Source organism: Phaethon aethereus (assembly GCF_964289735.1).
Source record: "Phaethon aethereus genome assembly, chromosome: 14".
NCBI classification, from domain to species: Eukaryota; Metazoa; Chordata; class Aves; order Phaethontiformes; family Phaethontidae; genus Phaethon; species Phaethon aethereus.
In genome coordinates, this window is record NC_138590.1 from 9005741 (window position 1) to 9031096 (window position 25356).

At 47.2% G+C, this 25356-nt stretch overlaps 1 protein-coding gene across 1 annotated transcript in view; it reads right to left on the reverse strand.

The window, feature by feature from the left end:
• The window catches only part of HTR4 (5-hydroxytryptamine receptor 4), a gene marked incomplete at both ends in the record, with an annotated part of 145046 nt that overhangs the window by 84360 nt on the left and 35330 nt on the right, over positions 1-25356 (reverse strand). The window contains 2 exon segments of the mRNA XM_082006449.1: positions 14528-14583; positions 14587-14609. Coding sequence (XP_081862575.1) covers positions 14528-14583; positions 14587-14609 — 79 coding nt within the window.

A 25356-nucleotide genomic window follows, 5' to 3' on the forward strand; every position in this document is an offset into this window, starting at 1 on the left:
TCTTTTATTTAAACCTCAGTCAACAGCTCCAGCTAAGTACCTGTTCTGCATACTCTCCACAAAAGCCTCATCACATCTCTTTCTTCAAATAACAAGAGAGGATGTCAACCTGGGCAAGCAGCAGGAAAGAGGAAAAGCAAACAGTTGAGACTGCTTTGTAGATGGTAAGTGCAGACACTCAGATGCAACCCAGATCCCACCCAGGAGTCACTACCAGCACATTTCTCTGAGGGCAGCCTAAGAAGCTCTGGAAGTGTTTGTTCAGTTGTGATTTTGTTTGGCTTAACAAGTGCAAGAGCTTCCAGGAGGAACGTCACACCATTCTGCAGAAGCTGAAGCCCTTGACAGAGTTTCTTAGAAACAGCCGTTCCTGGAGAAGACAGCAATGTGAAGGGAGAGACCTTCTTTCCCACAAAGGAGCGAAATGACCTAGAGGTTTCATGGTGGCATCAGCTATGCACTGGCCACTCACAGGTTCTATGAACTTCAAGCCTGATCCACAACTGGGAGCTAGCCGCTGCCTCTCCCGCTATCTCAGTGCAGGCTGATTTTAAAAATCTCTTTCAGTCTGATAACTGATCACTTGCAAATAAATTACACCCTGATATGCTGGATATCACAGGCCTATAATTTTCCCTGCCACTGACTGAGGAAACTGGTCCAAGAACTGTGAGGGGGGGAGGGGAAAGAAGAAAAGAAAAGCTCAATGGGAAAACAAAGGGATAAAACCAGAGGCACCACAATGCTACTTCTTATGGTGTCCTGGTTCAAGGGTCAGCAGCATCGAATAAGTTCTTTAGACTAGAAAATAAGCCATGAAACTGCATATCAAAATGTATGACAAACTGTTGGAAATAAAACCTACTGCTCAGGCATACTCGGAAACAAGCAAAGTCCTGGAGAGCTGAGATTTGATAAAATAGAGCAGAAACACAGGCTCAGTTTGAGGGTTTAAAAGCCTATGGAGGAAGACAGGCTGGGCATGTCAGCTCTGTCATGTGGCACTATTTGTAAAGTTTTGAGACAAGCAAAGAAGGAAGCAGTAAGGTGCCTGCACCCAGCATCTTAGATACAGCTAGAAAATGACACTGCAAACGCCATGCTCTCCTCAAGTGTCAGAGAAGGGACCGATAAAGCGTAGAGGCACAAGGGTCAAAAAAGAGACAGACTACAACAACCATTTCTTTTTGTGGGTAATTTGTTCCATATCAGAGCAGGGAAACCGGCTCCCAACCTGGGGTCGGCAGATTCCTGGCAGTGCTGAGTGGCCAGGCTGCTCCGCTGGGGGTAACCAGGGAAGCATGTTCCCATTGGGCTTAAATTCTCTGCTTAGGGGTCTGCAAGGCTATTAGAAACACGATAGCACCTGCCAATCACAAAGCACTGAAAACCTTGATCAGTAACGTTTCTGGAAAGCTGGTGCAGTGCATTTTAACTGAGGTTGAGTACAGAAGGTTAGTTTGTTTTTTGATTCATTTTCTGGCCATTTAAACTTTGTTACTGACTTCAACAGGTATTTCAGGCAAAGGACGCTGTTAGCAGAATCAGTTTAAAGCTTTGAGCTCCAGTGAAATTTTCTGTTTTACAGTGTCTCACCAAGAGTAATTCTAAACAGGTCCTCCTGTTGCTGCAAGGAGACAGCATCAACAAGGGCTTTAAGCATGGCTTACAGGGAAAAGTATAAGCAATACAAAAACACTAGGTGCCTGCATTGGACTAGACCCAGGTCTGCTGGGCTCAGGAAAGCATGCTGAACAGTAGCTGAACAGGAAGAAATAAAACCCCACGTTTCATTGTAGCTGCCAGCTCTGCCTGAGAATCACATCCCCATTATGGCCCATAAAAATGGAAATTGCAAATAATGGCAGTAATGGGACCAAATCTATTCCAGCTGCTTGGGAATGGAGAAAAAAAGATATGCATCCTTCCACTCTAGCATGGCCCAAAATACCACAAAAGCATTTTAATTCCCGAAGAAGTAAGGCAGTCTATTAATTTTCCAGGGATGTCTACCACTGAGGAGGAGGTTTGTCTTGATGCACCAGCCCCAAAGAAGCTTCTCTGGCAGAAGCTGCAAAGGGAATGGCCCGTGCCTCCTACCATCTCCTTTCCACAGAGGAACTCAAAATCTGTCTGGACTCCTGTGACATCCTCTACTTGCCCTAGTCCTCCAAACACCTGAGCCCCTGTTTGAGTCTGCTCAGACACATGCAACAGCTCTTGGGCAGCTTCCTCACCACGCAGCTTTCAGTCCTGAGAACTTCTTGACTAAATTAACATCAACCAGGTCCTTCCTGCCTATCTTGTTTTGTTGGATTTATTTATTCTCCTATCACATTCCCTGCTGAGTAGGCAACAGCCTGTTCTCAGATAAGTCCTCAGAGCTCTCAGGAAGTTCATGGGAAGACCCAGCCCTGGACAGGTCTCCAGACTAGTCTACAGACAGTGATCAATGAGCCAGCCCATCACCACACCCTGTGGTCTCACTGCGGAAACAAGTCTTTGGAAACAAGTAGACTTTGTATTTTCAGGCCCTGGCCTTTAAGGCAAAGTTGAAGAGAAACTTCAATGCCAACAGATACAGTTCTGGAGATAGAGGTGGGGGGCGGGGAGGTGGCAATCACCTGAGCTCTAAGAGCCAACTGGGATCTCGGGTGATTTTTCCAGATTAGGCTGAAGAACTGGGGACTAAGTGAAATAAACCATTTACACACATTTGACATTTGGAAATTACTTCTTTAAAAGAACTCGGAGTCATCAGGATATGGTCTTGCCCAGCACTGTGGAGTCTGCTTTTACCTCTATCTGGTACCCTGCTGGAGCAGCCACCCAGTATTCCCACAGGGAGCCCACTTGGGCTGGGGAAGTCACAGCGAATGAACAAGAAGATAGTGGGTGCATTAAAGCTTTGGGGGCGTTGGAAAAGCAAGGAAAGTGTCTGTGCCTACTGTTAGGTAGAAATACACAGAGCCACGGTTAGAGATGAGAAGTGGCCAAACTAGGGAAGGGTGACAGAAGACAGATATGACCCCAAAACAGCCATGACGTTTCCTCTGGTCAGGAGCTCCTGTGCCCTGGGATGGGAAAAGCCTGCTCGATTCCCTCCCTCTCCTTCGCTCTGACCCAACAACAGATAGATAGCCAGATACTTAAGAGCACCCTGCTCACGCCGTACCACCCCTCACCAGCAGCAGCAGAGCCCTTTTTCTCCTTCACGCCTCTCTGAGCTTACAGCAACGCCAGTGCGCAGCTGAAAGGTCAGCTGCTGCTCCATTTATCACAGGTATCACCGGGCCAGAAACCCGGCTTCTGTCCCCAGCAGTCCTCTCCAATGTTGATATTCTGTTTCTAACACTTTTTCCTGCAAGGATGCCTTTTTTTTTTTTTAATAAAAGTTTCCAGATTTACTGTTCCTCAGATGTGAGATATAGAAGGGAATCCTGGCAAGCATGAGATCAATTCTCCCTGCAGTCGGCATCGTATCCTGGGAAGGACTTGAGTTGCGTAAGGCCATACTAAGCTTTCAACGATCCAACAGAGAGCAGAAACTGCATCAACTGCAAAAAGTCACCTGCAACAGGCAGGCCCTTCACGTCTCCACCTCCTGTGCCTGTGCTCAAAGGTAAGGTAGTTTGGCCTCCAGTTACCTGGTTTGTACTGAGGGTTTGTATTGGAGCAGGTCCAGAGGAAGCCACAAAAATGATGAGAGGGCTGGAACACCTCTCCCGTGAGGACAGGCTGAGAGAGTTGGGTCTGTTCAGCCTGGAGGAGAGAAGGCTCCGGGGAGACCTTATTGCAGCCTTCCAGTACTTAAAGGGGGCTTATAAGAAAGTGGGGACAGACTTTTTCGCAGGGCCTGCTGTGATAGGAAAAGGCGTAATGGTTTGAAACTAGAAGTGGACAGATTTAGACTAGATACAAGGAAGAAATTTTTCACAGCGAGGGTGGTGAAAGAGTCGCACAGGTTGCCCAGAGAGATGGTAGATGCCCCATCCCCGGAAACATCCCAGCTCAGGCTGGACGGGGCTCTGAGCAACCAGGTCTAGTTGAAGATGTCTCTGCTCACTGCAGGGGGGTTGGACTAGATGGCCTTTAAAGGTTTCTTGCAACTCAAAGATTCTATGATACAAGCACAAGAACTGAAATTGCCTCTTTGCAAGTCCTTTTGCAAAAATGAGCCCAGCAGTTCCAGGCACTAACGGCACTTTCTCTCCCCATGGGATGAGGAGGAACCCATTGTTTTGCTACATTTTTCTGGATGCCTCAAGTTGGGGTTTTTCTTTTTGCTCCTTTTTTTTTTTTTTTTTTTTTTTTAAATAACATGCCATACAATGGATTCACCCCCAAACAGCCAAAGACTCCCTGAAAGCTTTGTCTCCACAGGGTTCTTGTCCACCAGATGGCAAAGCTTGTGTTCAGACAACAGCTGCTTTTACTTAATGCTCTGACTTTGGGAGGCAGAGGCTGCTGCTCAGAGGATATGTGACGGCAAGTCCTCACTTAACAGATGGGGCAAGACAGTAAATCCAGCCAGCAACTGAGGTTCAGACCTCTGACTGTTTGCCAGACCAGGGAGTCACATCATCCATTTATGATTCATTGCCACAGTAGAGTAAGGGCAAAATAAGCATTGGAAAGACTGAACTAGGCAAGAAGGGGAGCACACTTCTTATCTACACCATAGATGCACTCTGCTCCAGGGTAATAGTCTATCAACAGTCATTTATACTGCCCGACAGCAGGCCCTAGACACATGGCCAAGCAAATAACACAGAATGTTTTGCTGCGGCATCTTTCATATCTGAGATAGTAGAAATGTTCTTTCCCAAGCGGTGAGCGGCTTGTTCTGCAGCTGCACGCACTGCCGCAGCAGGGTCTGGAGTAGGTAACAGCTCACCGCAGCTCTGGGCATCGCAGCCCTGTTCCCAAGACAGCATTCCCAGGAGAGATGTTTACCCAGGACCTCAGGTCTTTCTGCACTTCTCCTTTTAACTCACTGAGAGGAGAGCAAAAGCCACTAGATGTCCACCTACAGTCAATACCCTTTGGTTTATGAGACAACATCAAGTCTGCTCTATACAGAAACACAGCTCTGTCAAAGTGACTCACGGTGCCCCGTTAACCCTTGCACAGCTAATCTGGTCCCGTGTCTCCCACACAGCTCCAGTTTTGCAGCAGTCCTGTCTCTCAAGACACCCTAATACCCCCTCCCAGCCTCCTCATCCACAACCTCTGAGCACGGCTGGCTCAAGAAATCCCAAACATGGAGACAAATTGAATTTCGCCAGCCTAATGCTGAGGATCAGCCCTGAAAAGTCAAGGAGGGTGTCCTGGAAAGCCCTGGGCACTGCAGCTGCCAGCCTTGCCCTTGCAGGCGGCCAGCGTGGGCAAAAGCTGGCAGCCAGGTTCGGCCCGTGTCCCTGCTCTGGGCAATCTGCTGCTTTCTAGGGCAGCTGCCCACTTCTGCCAAGCCCTGGAGCCAGGGGTACCCCCAGGATACCCCAGGCTTTGCGACCATTTTAACAGCCTCTTCCAGACCTTCACTAGCTGCCGCTCTGTGCAGAGCCACTGAAGCTGAAGAAAGGATGTGCTCAGAGACACCAGAAAGTTAGTTTCCATGGCGCAGCTCTTTGCCAAGGGCATTTTCATCTGCGCAGATTCCTCAGGGCACACTAATAAAAGTGGAGTGAAACAGCGCAGAAGCGTGACGGCCTCACCTCCCGGGGGGGGCTCGGCACACGCAGACAAATGCCGGAGCTGCCCCTCTGCCTCTGCACCCTCGACCTGATCTCAGCGTACGCGTCTCGCTTGCTCCACAGCGGCTCTAAGGGAGCACGCTATTAATTTGCAGAAGCTGGAGCCAGGGTTAACAATTCCATTAATGAAGTGTTGGCGGAGGTGTTTGGAAAGACGTTCTAATAAATATAGTGCTATGAAGTGTTTCCCTAGAAACTGAGAAAGAAGTTGAACAATATGAAAAATACTCAGGCTGATAACAGCTCTCGCTCCTGCTGGGCGGTTCCTGGGCTGGAGGGAGCATTCGGCAGAGAGAACTTCTTTTGCAGGCCTTTTTTGGCTACTGAGAATTTTTGGTTGGTAGCACAAAAATATGAAAGTGAACCTTTACACCACGCCTTGCTTCCCTACGCCCTCCCGCCTCGCCTCTCTCGCGCCCGGTGTTGGCAGGTGGGAAACGCTCAGCGAAGTCTATGGCTGCGGATTCAGAAATGCCCCAAGTATTTTAGTGCTCCCAGCGGAGCTAAACCCTACAAACCCAGCAACCAGCATGGCTTCTTATAAAATGGTTCATTTTGTTCAACAGCACAGCTTGTATGTGGTCATATCTGCAGCTGATGTAAATCAATACTGTTAAGTTTTGCCTCATAAGGGATCTGCAGGGTTTTACTTTGCTCTTTCCTGGCACGGTGTGTTCTGCCTGTCATTATCCTTGGGAGAAAGTGCACTCATCCACATCAGCTCAGCAAGTGGAACAGGACATTATATCACTTGTACAGCGGGGATGAAAACACTTGTCTCTCATCTACGTACTCCTCCGATAGCTGCACCGCTCCTGCCTGGGGGACGCGGGCAGCGGAGGCAGGGCGCTGCGGAACATCTTCTCAATCAGTATGTCCGACTCCACAGAAATGCACGAGCAAATACCTTTCTGGGTGGTTGCTGCAGGTATTACAGGAGGATCAGAGTTATCTTCCCGTAGAAAGGGGACAAGAAAAGAGGAGTGCTCTAGGCTGATTCTGACCTGTTAAATGACATTTTAGCCTGCTATTTCTCACCTAAACAGAAACGTGATCAAAGAAGTTGAGATAAACAATTATTTAATGACTGAAAGTGTAGAAGCTGGAGAGGTTTTGAAAAGAGCTTGTGTATATATAAGAATAAACACTTACATTGCAACCCGCTGCAGAAATCTTAAGCTGTTTGCTTTCTACGAACCCCCACTGGCAGGGCACTCGGAGCACGTAAGCTCTTTCCTAAAACCCTTCCATTTTCTACACTTTGGGTCATTACATCGGATGCTTATTTTGTTCCAAGCACCCAGCACAGCCTCCCCCTCGCCCAAACAGTCACCTCTGTTTTCAGCCCAGTTTTCTGCCTGTCCTGCCTCACAGCTCAGTTCTTGGCCCCTCCAGTCCTCGCTGCTGGCTGCCAGTGTCCTAAGCAAGGGAAGCACAGGGACCGAGGGCACACCCCGACTTCTCTCCTAGGACATCCCTTAGCTACTTGTGGGGCTTCAGGGACGGAGCTCTTTGGGTCCCTCCCTCTCACTACTGATTATTGCTCCTGCTTCCCCCAGGTTTGGATGAGGAAAGGAGACCCAAGACCTTCTCTGCCTCTTTCTGCAGTCAGCCATCCCGCCGGTCTACCGGCTTTAGGTAACGAACCTATCTTGGAGCCAGCCATCAACAGCAGCGCTTCTTGTGCTCCATGGGGAAAGGAGCCTCTTGGGCCACCACAGCAGGGCTCAAGATTTGGGACTCACTCAAACATACAACTTGTCTCAAGAGGGCGTATAATCGAGAAGGTCTGTTGTCAAAAATAATATTCACTATACATCTGTATGAGGACTTCGGGAACAGCAGCTGGGTTAAATAATGGAATATTGTCTTTGCTTCCAAACACACACAACTAATTCAACCAATTTGATTCTTTGTTCCCTTATCTTGCTTCTCATTTCTCAAAGTCAAGACAAGATTAATGAACCTCACACAGTGCTGCTGGAGGGCTCTGCATTTTTCAGAGTACTTCAAGCCACAGAAATACCTGCAGCAACAAACTGAGAAAACTAAAGCTGATAAAGCCAAGTTTGGAAGCAATTAATATCAATCTAAAATTCAGCTGGTTTGGGGTCTCAGCTCAGAAATAAAAATCAATTACTATCATGACAAACTCAAATAATACATTGTTTCTCCATAGTTGATTTAGCAAAGGGAGTCTGCCTTTACCAAAAGCTACAATAAAAAGACTTATACAAAAGCTATTTACTTGTACTGAACATTCTCATGATTTCTTTTCAAAAGCTTATTTCTCAAGAGCGTAACAGCCTCTCCCCAACACCTGAGGAAGCAAGAAACCTTTATACACTGTGAAGTACACAGAATGGCTCTGATCGCACTCAGGAGTACCCATTCAAATAGCAGAGGTTTCTCCTCTGTTGCCCAAGAGCGTGAGAAGAGCTCTGGCCAGCAGCGACACAGCTCTGCTCACCTGGTCCTGGCTGTAAATGCCAGACGTCTGCTCTTCCACCTCTCCCCTCCCAGCTATGGACCTGAAAAGCAACAAGGGCTGCTAGTGCTAGACATTGTATGGGACTCCAGTTGTCACAGTGGGGAGAATCAACCAGTCCTTGAGTCTTGCCCAAGGACCTACAAAGAGAGTGGGGTGAGAACTGGAAAACAACCTAGTTCTCAAAGCCCCAGAGCACGACCTCTTCAGTTAAAATGCTTACAGACATATTTTAAAAGCTGCCTGAAACACAATTGTGCAGTCAATACTTGGCATGCAATAGTAGGGTGCTTTGCTCAACGGAAATATCAGCCAGTACATGAAAACCCATTTGCAGCTTTCGAGAAATTTTCGGATTGCCTCTTGTTAGTAACTGCAACTTCCCAACCTGTTGCACTGTTGTAAACCACACCAGAGCCTGACTGTGCCAAAAGCTCTTTCAAAAAGGTTGAGCCAATGGTTTTCAAACTGTATCAGCAGAGCATCTCTGAGCAGTTAACTGAATAAAGCATTTGAGCACCCTGCAGCTCTAGGGTGGTGGGAGATTTGCAGAGCTGCATCACAGAGTCCTCTATGGTGCCTGGCCACCTAAAATTGAGGCAGCCCAGGAGCTAAAAATGCTGGGCTTGCCAGGCAGCACCCATAGCAATGGGATGAAAGAAAGAACGATGAGTGATGGAGCTCAAAGAAGGGAAAATACACAAGAATGGCCAACCACGCCAGTCAGAACTGGCATAGATTTAAGTCACCTGTGCTCCCAGCAATGTGAAGGAGTCAGATTTAGCTGCTAAGAGATAAGGAGGGACTGGCATGCCAACAGGAAACTTTACTTCATTTCTGGCTACAGCAAACACTCTGTAGTGAGATGATGAAAGTCTTTCCAAAGGTCTAAGAAGGCTTTGCTTACTCCGTGTGTACAGCACATTTACAACCTCCACTGGCAAGTGCCCAAGAGAAGCAGAGTCCTCCCTGGTCAGGCCTCTCCAGATTGCTCAGTGAGGTCTGCAGGTGCCGTTCTTGGTACACGGAAGCTCTCACAGTTTTCATGGGCAGAGTTATTACGTACCTACGCAGAGTCTGTAAGAGCCAACTGCCTGGTTTGTACACAGCAAAACAAGAGTCCACAGACTCCCAGGTGACTTCTGTTTACACAAACTATGTCTATTTTAGCTGGTAATAATTTGGCACAATGGGAGCAGATCAAAGCAATTCGTACTGTGACCCCTACACCTCCAGTCTATGCAGGACAATGGGGGGATGTTTTGGATTAGATTTAGCCCAGTCTCCATGCCTGAATGTCCCCACCATGCCTTAATGTGTAAGCTGCATGGTTTGAGGCCATGCTTCAAAATGTTTAGTCCTCATTGTGGACCGCAGAGCGTGTGGCGCAGAGCTGCTGGTTAACGTCTTCCAAGAGGAACGCAGTTCACAAGTCCCCTTGCTAAGCGCTATGTGACCTGAACTGATACACCACGTGTGGGGTGACCAGGGATTCACCTTACTGCTGTTCTGCACCGAAATGCAAAGCGCAGGCACAGTAAAACAAACCGCAGCAAAGCTTCCCCCGTGCCCGACAGACCCAGCGCCGGCCGGCTCCAAGACGGACCTGCCGCTGGCCAAGACCAAGCCCAAGCCCATCAGCGACGGTGGCAGCGCCTCTGGGGAACAGTTAAGAAGAGGGAAAAAACCCCACTGAGCAATTGCAGCTGTACTGAGGAGTGAGAATATGGGAGAGCAACAACTCTGCAGCCCCCAGCCCAGAGCAGGAGGGGCAGGAGCAGCTCCAGGCGCTGGAGCAGAGGGTCCCCGGCAGCCCCCGGAGAGGCCGGCTGTGCCCCTGCGGCCATGGAGCTCCACGGGGGAGCAGATCTGCACCCGCACCCGGGAGGGCCCCACGCCGGAGCAGGGGGATGCCCGAGGGAGGCCGTGACCCCGTGGGCAGCCCGCGCTGGGGCCAGGCAGAGGGTGAGGAGTCCTCCCCTGAGGAGGAAGGAGCAGCAGAGGCAACGTGTGATGAACCGTCCACAACCCCCATTCCCCGTCCCCTTGCGCCACTGGGGAGGAGGAGGTAGAGAAAATCGGGAGTAAGGTTAATCCCAGAAAGAAGGAAGGGGTAGGAGGAAGGTGTTTTAAGATTCAGTTTTTATTTCTCACTACCCTACTCTGATTTGACTGGTACCAAATTAAATTAATTTTCCCCAGGTTGAGTCCGTTTGCCTGTGTCGGTAATTGCCGAGTGATCTCTCCCTGCACTTACCTCGGCGCACGAGCCTTTCATCGTATTTGGTCTCCCCTGCCCAGCCGAGGAGGGCAGTGACAGAGCAGCTTTGGTGGGCATCTGGCATCCAGCCTGGGTCAACCCACCACAGTATGAAAGCAAAATTGTCTAACGCACCAAAAAACCAGAAAAACTGAAAAAAACTGTTTTCAAGGTCTGTGAAAATTTACAAGAACCATGGGCAAACACCTTGTCACGAGCAGGCAGGGCAACAGCCTGCTTCCTAAAACCCCTGCACCGACTGCGGCCCCACACAGAAGATTCGGAGCGGGATGTCACAACCTTCAGATGGAGGAAGAGGTTTGTGCCACTGAGGGCAGCAGTGACGGCCTTGGCAGCAGCTCCTGCCCTTTGGCCAGAGGGCATCAGCGGCAAATGGCCTCCGGTTCACCGCGCGCCTGCGGCAATAGAGCGGCTCAGTGGGAAGGATCGCTGTACTCTTGTTTGTAGTGTGCCCAACGAATATTTTTATAAAGTTGTTGGAAACAAAGAGAATAAAGGGAACAGCTTTTTTATGCATACTCCAACCAACTCAAGAGTTTCAGTTTTCACTCCAAACCACTTGACAGTATCTCATTAACCTGCTGCCTGTAATAAATGTGTCCAATAACAATCACCAAGTCACACAAAATTAACAAATTCTATGAAATATAAATCGGAAATATTTGTAAGGTCATTTATTTTTCTACTCTAGAATTAGAGAAAATTAAGTCTGCCACCCCCCTCAGCTGTGACAAATACGAGTCCCAAAGCAGACTGTCTAAAATTTCCAGGAATGTCTCTAATATCACACTGCAGCTTTTGTAAAATTCATAACCAAATTTTTCCACAGAAATAAAACATCTGTACAGTTGAATCTGCCTGCAATGCTTCAGGTAGCTACAGAGGTGGAAAGCCACTCCTCACTTGCCATCCTCTGGGGCACCTCATCAAAACCTGTCGAGGGCAGAAGCCCTGTGCCCACAGCCATCCCGGCTGGCTGGAGCAGGACTTGTTGCTCTGAACCGAAGAGCGACATGCTGTTTCCACAGGGCTCAGCTCTAAACAAAGTCATCCCATCCTCCTGTTGTCCCCATGTTGTCAAAGCACCTCCCATTTCCCCAAGCTTTGCTCCCGTTCTCCTGCAGACTTCCCACCGGAGCATCGCTGAGCCCAGCAGCCATGGGCAGGGGGGGACCCAAGCGCTCCCACCTCTCAGGCTCACCGCGTGCAACTCTGGAAAACAACACGTGGAAGTCCCTGGCTTCGACAGAAAACATTCGGTATTTCACACCTCAGCAAAAAAAGCTGCAATCAGGGGAGATAAAGGAGAAACATTAGCTACGTGCTGCTGGCTGACAAGCAAAGCTCTCAAAACCAAAAATTCATGGTTTGGAAAAATGTGGAGTCAAAATAAAATCATGTGACTGTTTATGCAACCAAAACACACAAAATGAAGGACTGCCTTAGTCCAGCTGAGAAAGAGCCCCTCGGAACAAATGAATAAAATCATTCCTAAAGTATAACGAAGTGAGACCTGACCACAGTGTTTGATCAAAACAGCTGGGGAACGGTGAATCAATATTGATTCAGGAGAGCTTTCAAATGCCCATGGATTTTCACTGAGCAGGTCCCCAAGAATACCTTGTGTTGCCTCTTTTAACATCTAAATGGGAAGTCAGATGAAATAATTCATCAAACAAGAATTTCCCCCTCAGAGATCCTTCCATTGCCCTGCCAGGGTCAGACCACACCAGCCGCCCACACTGACCAGTCTCCAGGAGAAAACAGTCTCCTGAGGGACTCTTTCCAAAAAAAGAAGCCTTTCCCCAGGCCTGTGCAACAGGAGTTTTCCACAGCAAGCTGGCCGAAGGAGACCCCCCCGGCTCTGCCTACGCTCCAGCACCCCCCGAGCACCCAAACCCCCTTCCTCCCAAGCACGTCTCATTGCGTTACGGCTACATCACATGTCGGAAAGTATCACAGGTAGGAAGAAAAAGCCTAATTTGACAGGAATCTGGTTTATTTGGGTTTGTTTTTTCGGGGGGTTAGGGGAAGGATGGGTTTTTGGCTGGCTTGGTTTGGGTTTTTTGGGGCCAGGATTAGGGATGATTGGAATTATAGTAAAGTTCAAAACCAGGAGGAAACAGATAATGACCTGTTGGTTCCTACAAATAGTGAATTACAAAACTCCAATAGATCACTTGAAAACATCCATGGTTGGTCAGACGACTCAGTGCCTGTCTCCACCAGTGGCAAACAGTACGTTACTGAAAAAAATATGTGGGTAAGGTAAATATAAGGTGACACTTCCCTGCCGGTATAGCCTCCCTGTGCCCAGGCACTCGTGGTTCAGGCACTTGCTGAGCCCATCTCTCCGTGCCCCTTGGTGTTTATGAACTGACAGATTTTCCTTCTATGAATGATGAAATGTATAGTGGGGAATTTTTTTCACCATAGTGAGAAACAGAAGATTTTTTCGTAGTGGCTTTAGAGGAAGGAAAAGATCGTAGGGAAAATCGCCTGGTGTCAGCACCTTAATTCCCTTTACAGAGTAACAGCAGTAGCCTACGCGTTTAACTACACTTCTGGTATTAAAAAGGCAAGACAAATTTCATTAAGCAAAACACATTACCTCTCAGCATTGATTACCGGGTTATAAATGCGACCCGCTAAGTGTGCATTAAAGCAGCAACCTGCAGTTGCTGGTGACTTTCCCGACACTTGAGTAGGTGAATGAAGACCAGAGATGTTCCCTCTGATACTATAGCACTTTGAGGAGGCTCATTAAGAACAGAAATTGTCTTTGAAAATGTATTATCTCACTCTGTGCATGCAACTGGAGAGAGGGGGTTGTGTCTAGCATGAAGGCACATCCCAACCTGAAAGTCCAAGAGCTAGAAAGCTGTGAGGACAGGGTGGCACGACAGGATTCCCTCTGAGGTATAAGACCCTGTTCCTCCCTTTTCTGTACTGTCTTTCCTCCTGATCTCTGTTCAGTAACTCCTCAGAGAAAGGTCTCCTGGAAGACCAGGCTACATACATTTGCTCTGTCTCTGTCAGACCAGTTTTCTCCAAGACATGTACTTGCCATTTGAGTGTCCAAGCAGAGGATGGGTGAAGAATTACTCCCCAAAATAAAAACCTGGACATCAAAAAGACACTCCCTGAGTGGATTTTAAGAAAACTCTTCATGGAAACATACACCTCTCATTGCAACCGGAATATTGCTTCCTCCTGTGTCTGGGCCAGCAACATGGGTTTGGTCAGAAGTTCGATGTCCTTGTGTGAAGTGAGTTTGGTGGGTCTCAGTTCAGCTCCCCACACAGTTCAGCATCACCAGCAGCCTGGCTGGTCAAAAGATCAAGAAACAACAGGGGCAAATACTATTCCTACAGAAAGTCCCTGCAGATCAGACGTGAGGGAGAACGGCAGAGCCGATGCCAGCCCTGTGTCCCAGGGACAGCTGCAAACAGGATCTCCAGCCTTTTTGAACAATTTCCATCTCACTTCCAGGATCAAAATGAGCCATACTGAAATTTGTCTCTCACTGATACCACAGTGTGCCCAGGGGTTTGAAATTACTTCAGACATGTCTTTTTTTTTTTCTTGCCCCAGTATGAGGCAGCAGAAATGAGGTTGTAAGTTTTTAGACCATTGAACCAAAAAGAAAAAAAAAAACACAAAACCTTAGGATCAGACTTTCAGCAGGCACAGATGGGCTTGTGCCTGGTTTTTGATGGGGCCTTATCCATCCTACTGCAAGGAAGTCCTTGACTTGACTACACCACATCCAACATTTACACAAATAACAGGGCGATGCTACATCCTGGGCGATGCTACATCCTCACAGAAGCTCCAGGGAACCCCCGACCAGGCATTGCTGCATGAGCAGACACCTTCTTCTACAGGCAAACAGAAAACACCATCCTGCAGCTTCGCAAACACACCATACGGCCGCTGCGCCCCTGCAGCTCGCCAGCTGGATGAGACACAGTACACGAGGAGCCACGTAGCTTATCTTACCTCACATTAACATCGAGTTCTTCCATCACAGGCAATAGGCATAGGGAGCTGGGAGTTCAATGTCCATAGAAAAGACCTCGTCCTGCAATGGGGAGAGTTGGAAAAGAAGTTGTAAGTTACAGGATCTCTCACAGATGCACATTTACCCCAGTGAAGACTCCCACGTGCTGCATTTTGCCTCTCTGGCCTGGCTTCTCTTGAAAACAGAAGTTATGTAGACATGTCAAAAGGAAGTCATACCATTGCAGAGAGCTCTCATAACACAATTTTCTGTTATCTACCCTAATGTATTTGTATCACATTAAGGTGCATGCCTGGAGCCACGAAATCAGGCTGAAGTAATAGATAACCCTTGGTGGTTGTGTATACACCCCTTCACGCGTAACCTAGGGGTAAGGAGCGCTTCAAGGTCCCAGGGGAACGCTGGCTCTACCGAAAATGACAAAAGAAAATTCCCCCTTTCATGAGCGAAGTCAGGTCTTCGCCTGGAAGCTAAGATCAACCTTTAATCCACTCCGTGATCATCACTTCTGCTGGGGACTTCTTGGATTTAGACTCCCAGAGGATTGTTTCAACTGCAGCAAGGTAGTAAAATACTGTAAGGACTGCTACACTGGCACAGAGAAAAGGCTCTTCTGGCCAAATATTCAGTTTCCATAGGGGTAAGGAGAAACCACACAGAAGTCATAAGAAACAATGCATAGGATAGAGATCACACCTCCGACTGTATCTGTCACAGTCCTTTGCAGACATCTTGTGTCACTTGTTGAAAAACTCCATTCTGTGTAGTGCCTCTTCAACTGGTAACAACTCCTTCTCTCTAATTACCACAAATTAATTAATAGGGAAATAATTTCAAAAGACACAAACCCAAAGCATTACACCAATACACACGGCACACCATGCGGTACCCAGTCAGCTGGTGTGGAAAGGGACACACACAACAATACCAAGGGTCAATCTGCCTGGTCCTTCTGCAAGTGAAACCCCTAATGACCTCAGAGAAATCCAGCTACATATTTTGTCAAAGGCGCTCTCAGCTGAAATAGTCTTATTTCTAGAAATAAATGCAAGCAACATAAATTACTGAGACTTGTTCTCCAAGACCAACTTCTTCTGAAGTTTATGAAAATATGTTATGCTGCAATTCTGGTGACACTGAGGAGCTGAGCACTGTGATGTGTGACCTCTTTCAGCCTATGCTTACATTCAAAATGACCTGCAACAGCACGCACGCACGCAAGCTGCGCTGGACCTAAGACTTCTCACGGTAACTTCCTAACTTTCAAAGTAACAAAAAAGTAGTTTAAACGCAGTCAACTGAAGAAGGCTTGCAAAACCTGGCTGGGAAAACACAGGCCAGAATGCTTGGTAAATTGGTTTCTGTTTTTACAAAAAATTAAAACATTGACTTACCACCAAATTAAAATGGGTTTCCTGTGACAGTATATTGTACAGCCTTATGAATACTTAATAGCAGTACTGTAATTACAAAGAACTAAATGATTTGCAGCTCAAGTTAAAATAAATGTACTTACTCCCAGTAACACTAAGTGATATAAATATTAATGGAATTTTTTATTCTATTAAAATTCCATCATGACTCCAAATAAATGAATGCACCATCTTAATAAAGAGTTTGTGTATTTGCTGCTATTAATCCAGTGGAAAAAAAAAAATAGGGTAAGTTTCTGAGCACTTCAGACTGTTGATTGCCCCTTGTGTTATGTCTCTAGAGAGCCAAGGATAATGCCACACCGTGGCACTATTATTAATAAAACTCAAATACAAATAATGCCATTGTGGTTACTTGGCTTCAAAGAAAAAATTGTAATAATACTGACTTAGACTTCCTAGATATGATGCCAGGTTTGCCCTGCATGTGAACACCCAGTATCCAGGCCTCGTTCGGTGTTTACCAGAATTAGTACTTCAGTAGGTGTAGACTATACACAGTTTTGCAAGCAAAACTTACTCGAGGCAAAAGGATGTTTTTATCCAAGGGTGGAAGCCTTCAGAATTTGGCCACTAGTTACAGCTTAAGCCTTCAACTGGTGTTTCTAAGGGCACTCTGGAATCTGGTGACTTGAAGACTAACGCTGTATTTAGTAAATATAAGGGCGAGAGGTCTAGAGTTTCTGATCAAGTCACCTCTGTGTCCCTAAGACCTGACCTCCAACTTCAATTTGGCGGGGCGGAAAGCACTCTCGTGTGCTCCTGCTCTGTAGTTCTTCCATAGAAGAAAACGGCTCGCAGGCTGCTGGGATGGCTGTCTGGCAAAGATGTGGGAAGAATATCCTTGAAGATGGTCTTGAGGATATAAAAATACAACCAATAGTCTCTGAGCTCAAATAGACAAAGAGAAACCTAATTTTTTCGTTTCCAAAGAGGTTTAAGTAACCACTTCAAGTAATTCATTTGTTTGGCATATAGGTTAAATTAATTTCAGTTAATTCAGACGCAAATACATCAGAATAGGTCTGATCTGGTGTTTGTTTCAATGGGGACAGGAACCCGTTCTTCCCTGTCCTGTCATTTCAAAAATTATAAATATGAACCAAAGAGAACACTCTATCAAAACACACGAGATCTTGGCCCATCTCCTCTGCCTGCCAGCAGAGCTTGGAAGCACTGGTTAATTCTGCCTTACAGCATCCTTCAAAAGCAAGGTGTCATCTCAGTTTACAGTGGAGGCACAAAGACGTTGACCAAACCCCACCAAGATGATTCCGAGCAGGAACATAAGATACAGATATTAAACTGATCCTAATGTTGAGATAGCACAGATATGCCACCAGGAAAATGGTCAAATTTTGTTGACACTGATTCGAGGGAAATTGTTCCTCTGCAATGCAGGAGAAAGGCTTTAGTATTTACTGCTCCAGTGGGAAGTTATGAAACTGCTTTGCTGTAGTTCATGCCTGTTACAGTTCTGAATTACGTGGGAAACGTGTGTGTGCAGGAGCCAGCAAGAGCAGAGGGTAGGAATAAGCGAAGACAGAAAAAATGTCACCTATCTGCACTGTCTCAGTGCCCCATGCTCCCTTCAGTATCAGGGCTTAAGTGGTACCTGAGGAAATTTTCTAAACCAAGCAAAACTCAAAATTCCAGTACAATCAGAATTGTTGTCTTGCCTATTCGTCAAAATGTACTTCTCCACGTAGGCACTAGCATTACTCTTCCTTCGGTCACTGCAAGCGTGACACGCTTAAAAACACAGGAAAACGTTGTTTCCCTTAGTATTTTCTTCATTTGTTCTGTGTCCATTTATACAGTAGAAATACATTTTTGGTACAAAATAGGAAAAAAGTGAAGGCTTTAAGGCTTTTGATAACACTAGGACCTACATCTCACCGTGCTGTTAGGTGACAGCCAGCAACCACATTTCTTATAGTGCACCTCACCTACACTGTATTTTTTTCTTATAATTCTTTATATATTTTTAAACTCTGCAGCCCTGAGAACATTCTTTTTTTTTCCCCACAAACATGTTCTGGTTTTCCCCACAAATACAGAAACAAGCAACATTTGGGTCTGAATGGGCAATGCTTTTAACACAACGGCCCTCCAGGATCGGAAACTTCCCACCACCGTACAGGAGACCTGCGGTGTTTTAAGGGCTGTTAGTACTTTCATCTTTCCCTATACGACGAAGCATATAATGAACACATAATGAAAGGACACTAAACCAACGACATTATTTTGGTTTTGTCAGCTTTTCTGTAATGGATTTTAAAATCGGTTCTTCCTTCCCTTTTGCCTCTCCCCATGAGACCTCAGTGGTTAGACTTGTAGTCATTGGAGTCCCAACAAAGAAAGAAAAATGACGTCAATATCATGTAATAAAAAGATCCCCACGAGTTATTCTGTAAATATATCTGGCTCACACAGAGGGCCCGCTGCTATTCTTTGTTATTAAAGTGATTACTCATACTCAATTAGGAAGCTGTCCTCTACCTCATAAAGATAACACTGGCCTCCTAACTCAACCCTTATACCATCCAGCCCATCATATATATATTCCCTTCAGCACAAAAGAGCTTCTCTGCCGTTGTGTATGACGGTGATTACAGGCACATGGAGCCATGCACATCACAGCAGCCAAGTCACCTTTTCCTGGACCTGCACGTCCAGTTTCCAACAGCTCGTGAGCAGTCCCTGCTCTATAGCATGGGCTGAGCTTCCCCATGCTATAGAAGCTTCAGCTTCATGCTTCCCTTCCTGAGCTCCAGAGCCCTCCCGTCCTGGGCTTGCCGAGAGCGGCCCCACTCACAACCTGCCAGGGAACCCGAGTGGGGCTCCAGCTCTGGTTTCCTCATAAAAATCTGGTTCCCAGCTTCTAGCACAGGCTCCTGCTCAGACACGGGTCTGCCCTGATGGCCAGGGGGGAGAGTCAAGCTGAGCCTCCGCTCTCCAGATACGTCTCAAAATGAGTCTTCTCGTATGTGCCCTCTTTGGATTTGGTGCAATGAAAAGCTCACCGCAGTAACCTACCCAAGGACTTTGGTTACCACAAGGGGCTAAATTCAGGCAGTGAAGTGAAATGGTTTCACTCTTTCAGGTGTCAGCACAAAATTGATTTTGATAACTCCTACAAAATGGAAGAAATTTTTTCAGTGATATTGTATGTCAAAATTCCAGTTTGGTGTCAATCTTGTTTCCTTTATTTCTCTGCAAAATTTTGTAATTTTAATGTGCACTGAAGTTACACGACATCTGTACCATCATGCTATCATAGAGACCTCTACAATAACTGAAAATTTCCATATGAGGATTTAAAAAAAATAAAATCAAACATGGAACTCTTAAAACAAACAAACAAACAAAAAAGCCTTCACAAAGAACTGTTCTCCCAGAGAAACTTAACTGAAGTCAGTACTCTTGGCAGTATTTTCACTTCAGCAAAGCACAACAATTTTTAATGGAAAAAATACAGGCATAGCATCTCCAGCAGGCTTGACGTGACAGCTCCGTAGACTTCCCCTGTGAGGCAAAAACTCCTCATCTTATTTTATTTTCCGCTAGTCACTGCCACCTAGAGCAAGACAGATATAGCTATGTGTATGACTAGTCCTAGCCATCACTGCACAGCAGACTGGCTCTGACTGGGGAAAGGCAATCCCATAAGAAGCCTCGGCAAGGCTGCACTGACGGCATTCAGAGGAATCGGAAATCATCCATGTGTCAAGATGAGAGCAGCTGCACGCTTGTGCCTCACTCCCTCACCTGACACACCACCAAGCCACCTTAGCAGATGCTGCCCTACCTCCGCCCCTTCTCCTCCTCATCTCCACAGTGTTGGGGGTAGGAAAGGGAAAACCCAATGAAGAGATGGATGAACAGGCGTATCTTCCCAACCAAGCTGTAAGGACTCTTGGGAAATTTTACTCAGTGGTTTTAAGGTGTTAAAGAATTCACTTCTCAAAGACCATAAGGATTTAGCCGGTGGCCAACAGCTAATCCTGTCTCTTAAGTGGTCACAAACTAGCTTGCTCTATGTGGTGGCCTTGGTCTGCCCAGTAGAGATGAAAATGTCCCACCAGATGACAGCAATAGCCACACCAGTCTTGCAAGACATTTTCCTTGCAAGGCCCTGATCAACTGAGACACTGACACATTCTTCAGCTGATTTATTTCCATCCCACTCAAGCCCCATCTAGTTCCACTTTCTGTCACTGCTGAGCTGATGACAAGAGAAGAGTTGAGTCACTGAAAAACTTACACCTCCATTTCCTGCAGTGCTGGATTCCGCTGCTTCATCGTTTGTGACACCTTAAACGAAGCTGTGCCTAGGGTAGCGTGAGCAGTCTGAAAAGCCCATTTTATTTTACCTACAGACAAATGTCATACTTTTCCTTCTGCTCTACTGCACTACAGAGGAGGGAGGGGGATATAAAGAAAAACCCTAAATTCAGTTTTTGAGTGTCTCATGCCATTTGTGAAGAACTGGACTTCTCACTGCAGTTCTCAGACTTCACTCTTCTCTTTATACATGTAAGGTTAAAAAAAGGCCCTTTTTCCCCATCCTTTGCCAGCTTTGTCTTTTTAGAGCTGAGTATGGTGTGCAGGGACCATGACTGGATGCAGCCTCTGACTTCAGCGTAGATGTCCTGCAGACACCCGTTGTTACTGGGTAACACAGAGCAGGGCACTGATAAAAAAAGCTATCGCAGATGTTTGGACAGCCTGTTTAGCCTTCCCCTGGACACTGCTGTCCTCCACATCTCAGAGTATAAGTTCTTGGAAGTACAGAGAGTCATTTAGCTTTCATCCAGTATTTGTGATTCCTGATTGAGGCCAGAGGAATCACTCTAACATAAATAAAGGCTATTACTACTATCTGAATCTGTGATTTCAAGAGGCTGAATCTGTGATTTCAAGAGGCTCCTCACTTTCTGTAGTGAACATCTGCCAAATTAAAGCTGTGATTGAATAAAAAAGCTGTTGCTCGAATTCCCACCACATTTCACACTAGGGGTTGTGATTTTTATCATAGCTCCATCTTTGTCATTATCAGAGAAAGAGAAGTTGTTAGCAGAGACTAACCGGACAAGTCATATTAAACTGATGCTGCGGAGTGACAGTCACCTCAATCCAAAAATAATTTCTTGCTCATCACTGCAGAGCAGTCCAAAGCCCTCCAAGTGTTGCAAGAGAATATCCTGCTCATGACAACACTTGAGGAGTAGGAAATACCAGAGTGATCCAACTTGTTCGCTCCCAGATAAAATATTTCCGTTTCCACCACCCATTTCTGATAAAGGCACTTCCCCCTCCCACAGCACTTCTTGCCTTCTCTGTCACTGCTGTCTCTTCTCCCCACTAAAGACAAAGCTGATAAGAAGTCCCTCAGTTGTCAGCAGAGACACATTGCTGGACTGATTTTAATCAAACGTCATTCCAGCAGGTTAAAATGCAGCACTCGGCTTAAATGGAGCAAAATAAAAAGCTAGACATGACACATCACCTGAAAAAGAAAATGGAGGCCAGCTTTAAATAGAAAAAAACCACAAGAAATGTCTCTTCACTGAAGGGTTATTTTTCAAAACAGCTCTTTAAGCTCCCGGAGGGTGCCTCTGGCTTGATGACCCAAACCACAGGTGCTGCGTTTAACGGGCTCATGCTCCCGAGGGACACGGGAGTCGCAGGCGGGTCGCGGCGGAAGCCAGCACCTTGTGCTCGCCTGTTCGCGGACAGGCAGGCTTTTCCTCATGTCAGTCTGGCCTTCGCAGCCTCCCAGCCGTAACCTGCGTGCCTTCTCAACCTTACATCAAAGTATTCTGCGCTTTGAAAAATGGAAGTTTAAATTCCACGTTTGAGTACCAAAAAAATACTAATGGACAGCACAATATAAGGGCTGCTCCCTTGGAAAGGGCACGTGGAAGCAATTCTGCCTACCTGTTCTCTTGGACTTTACAGCAGTGAAGTTTCTATGGGCTGTTCAAGGGTGACTTTGGTCCAGTGCAGACACCCGTACAAGATCCTTGTCTATACCGTGCTACGTTTGTATGAGAGGTCTGAGGAGAGAAAGCAGCTATAAAACCTGAGGGGTTATTTACTGTGACATTAGTATTATGAAATTTCACGACTCGCTGCTCCCACCTTTAGCAATAACTATCAGTTGGTAATCAAGATGCTCCAAGTCTTTGACTGCAATATCAAGCCCTCAGCATAGGAAGCCAAGAGAAACATCCAGCGTGAGACCATGGGTCTCTTAAATAAAAGACCAAGACACAGTAAGAGAGATCAATCAACAAACGAAGGCAAGAAGGGTGGTTGAGTTCAGCGAGTGCATCAGAAGTGTGGGTGGAAACACAGGTGGGCATGATTTCCAAGACACTGTCCAAAAGCGTTTGCAAGGACAAGCCACAATGTTAGTGCTGCTCGTCACCGCAAAGGACTAGAAACCATGCATGTGTTCGATGGGGATTTGTACAGGGCTACCACGTTTCCTTCTGGCTCACACGTCATAAAAATTCCCCATAGTTCACTGTACATTTTCCCTCCCTAGAAAACACACTTTCTGGCTACTCTTGTTCTCACACCAGCACAGACCCCGGGTGTGGAAACCACTGCCCCAGAAAGGCACCAGCTGTGCTTCCTGTGCCTGCAGTCACACAAACTGACTTCGTTTACACAGAAGAGAAACGCACACCATAAATGCCAGGAAATAGGGAAATCCTCCAGCTTTGACACGGCGTGACGGTACTGAAGGCAACTCACAGCTCGCTGGATGAGCCACAGGGTGCCCAGCTCTGCCACCAACTCAGCTCTGCCTCTGCAGACGGCTGCGCGCGCACGGTGACCCGGTGCTCGCCGCAGCTGAGCGCGGCGCCGCGCTTTACCGGAGATCCTCGCTTTTACCAATTCTCTAACAAACTACTAGCCCATATAGTGCCCTCCTTCTGCAAAGGAGCATTAGGGACAAGTGCTGCTGGTCCCACGGCACAGGTGAGCTCACACCCAACACGAACATGGCGATGGGCAGCGACCACGTCACTCAATGGGAACCCTCTGGTTTGGAGCAGCCTAAGGCTGCAGGCTCTTGTTTAAAAAGCTACCCCGCTCCAAAGCAAACTGAAAACGACCCGTGGAAAACGCACATTACCACGGGCAATCACCTCATCACAGGGACACGCTGCTGTGCTGTTGTGAGCTCTGCTAACGAGTACGCGCCGGCAGTTGCCGCCTCGAGAGAGCCGAGGGGAAGAGCAGCGAAAGGAACCATCTCCCGCCTGCCGCCGCGCGCTGAAAGCTCACGGGGAGAGCCTGGGGTCGCTCCCAGCTACCGCATTGCAACACGCGATGCTGTTCTTCGCTCCACCAGCTGCGCAGGCAAGCCTCTTCCACCCGTTTTCGTCCCCCATTCGGATTCGCGTCCTGGCTGCAACACGGCGCGGGTAGTGCTGTCTCACCCAGGCCGAGGGGAGGAACCGTGAGTCAAAGCGGATGAGCAAGCCAGGAAAGATTCCTCATCCCGCTCTGCGGAGAGGAGCCCTCCGCGGCTGCCGCCGCACTGCGGGCACCGTGATTCATTCACGGCACGACGCGAAGGACTGGAGCATAACTCGTCTTTTGCGCTACCTTCAACTCCTGCCCGCTTTCCTACATGGGTCATCGTGTGGCGGACGTGTTCCGCTCCCCACCTGGAGGTCATGCATGACTATAATTTTATTGTGTTGGAATAAAATTCCTCTGCTTTATTTTTATTGCTGCCATAAGATGGCTTTGCGGCTTGTGAAATGCAAGCAGGAAATAACCTCCTGCTTTGAAGCCTGGCACCGAGACACGCCAGTCGCTGTGTTTACGGTTCTGCATCCCTTGGACTTCAGCAGAAACAAGAGCATTTCCTGGCCTAGGTATCTCTGCTGTAATTATTCCTGTGTAACTATGACTAAGAAATCAGTAGGGTTGTGCTTAATTACATCTTCTGTGATTTCAGCTGTGCGAAGGGTTTAGGTGAAGCTTTAAATCGCGAGCATTAGAGATTCCCTGTTACTTTTGTCTGACTAAACTGACTGTTGGCGGGAAGTTTTGGGGTGCATCTGTCTGAACACCTTTGCAGCAGAGGACATCTCACAGAAGCTTAGCTGGAAATTTATAACCCGTGGGGTGAAAGCCTACGGGCACAGACCTTACCCCCTCCTGCCCAAGGGGGCCAACAGACCTGCTCTGACATCAGCACTGCCCTTGCTAAAAACAAAAAACGCCAAAATCCAACAAACAAAAACCCCCAAACCTCTTTACACATGGGGGGGTTAAGACAAATAAACCAATGCAAGCAGGAAGCTGCTGCCAACAGACATCTCTCTGGGCGAGGGCCCTGAGCTCACACAGTTTAACTCATCGCAACACATTCACACTTTCTCATCAACTTTCTTGATTGCCACAGGCAGACCAGAGCCGGGGGGATTCGGCTGCCCCTGTGCCGGGGTGGAAATGCCAGGACTCCACCAGACATTTTAGAAAATGAGACAGAGACAAAATCCCCCGAGCTCTGAGCGGCAGATACAAGTAACCAACCCGACCAACTCATGTCTCTGCTGCCATTTCTTTACACTCCATTAAAGGATGACAGCTTCTGGAGAGAAAACTGGCTGCGTATGTTCATCTTAAACCTGATCTGCCTCTGGGTCACTTCAAGAAATTAGTTAGTTGAGCAGCAAGCTAAAATAATCACAGTCCCCAACAGACCACGTGATTCTCCAGATCTGTAGAAAATACATAAAGTACACAGCCATCATCCTTTCTGGTTAAGAAGCTGATACCATCAGCGAAAGTCAAAAGGTTAATTAATTAATTACTTTAAAGATGGAGAAGATGCAAGGGGGAATGTGCTATAATACATTCTCAGCACCCAGGCTCTGAAGTTACCTACAGAAAACTTGCTCCAAATATTTCATAGCAGTAACAGAACTACTTTGAGATGAGTGTAGGTACTTACACAGTGCAGCAATAAAGCAGTGACCTTCTCCAGCAGTGGTCAGAGGAGAACAACTGGAGTACACAATTTTTCTTGTGAGAAAGCAGCTAAAACCATCACTGTGGATTCACTACCCAGGCTGTACCAGCAGCCATGCCACTACCCTTGCCCTGCTAGCAGCAGTCTAAGGCAAGAGAACTCAAACAAGAGCCTGTATCCCAGCTGCAGGCTTTGCCAGCTCATCATCCCAGGTGGAAGCAATAGGTGAGCCCATCAAGAGCAGGTATTTGTAAGTCAGGCCCAGCCCTGCTGTCCTATAAAGGGCAGGGCTGGGCCAAGAGCCATATTGGCAGGTGCTGAGTAGAAGTTGGGTCTGGAAGCATGCATGTGGATGGTCAAGCTATGC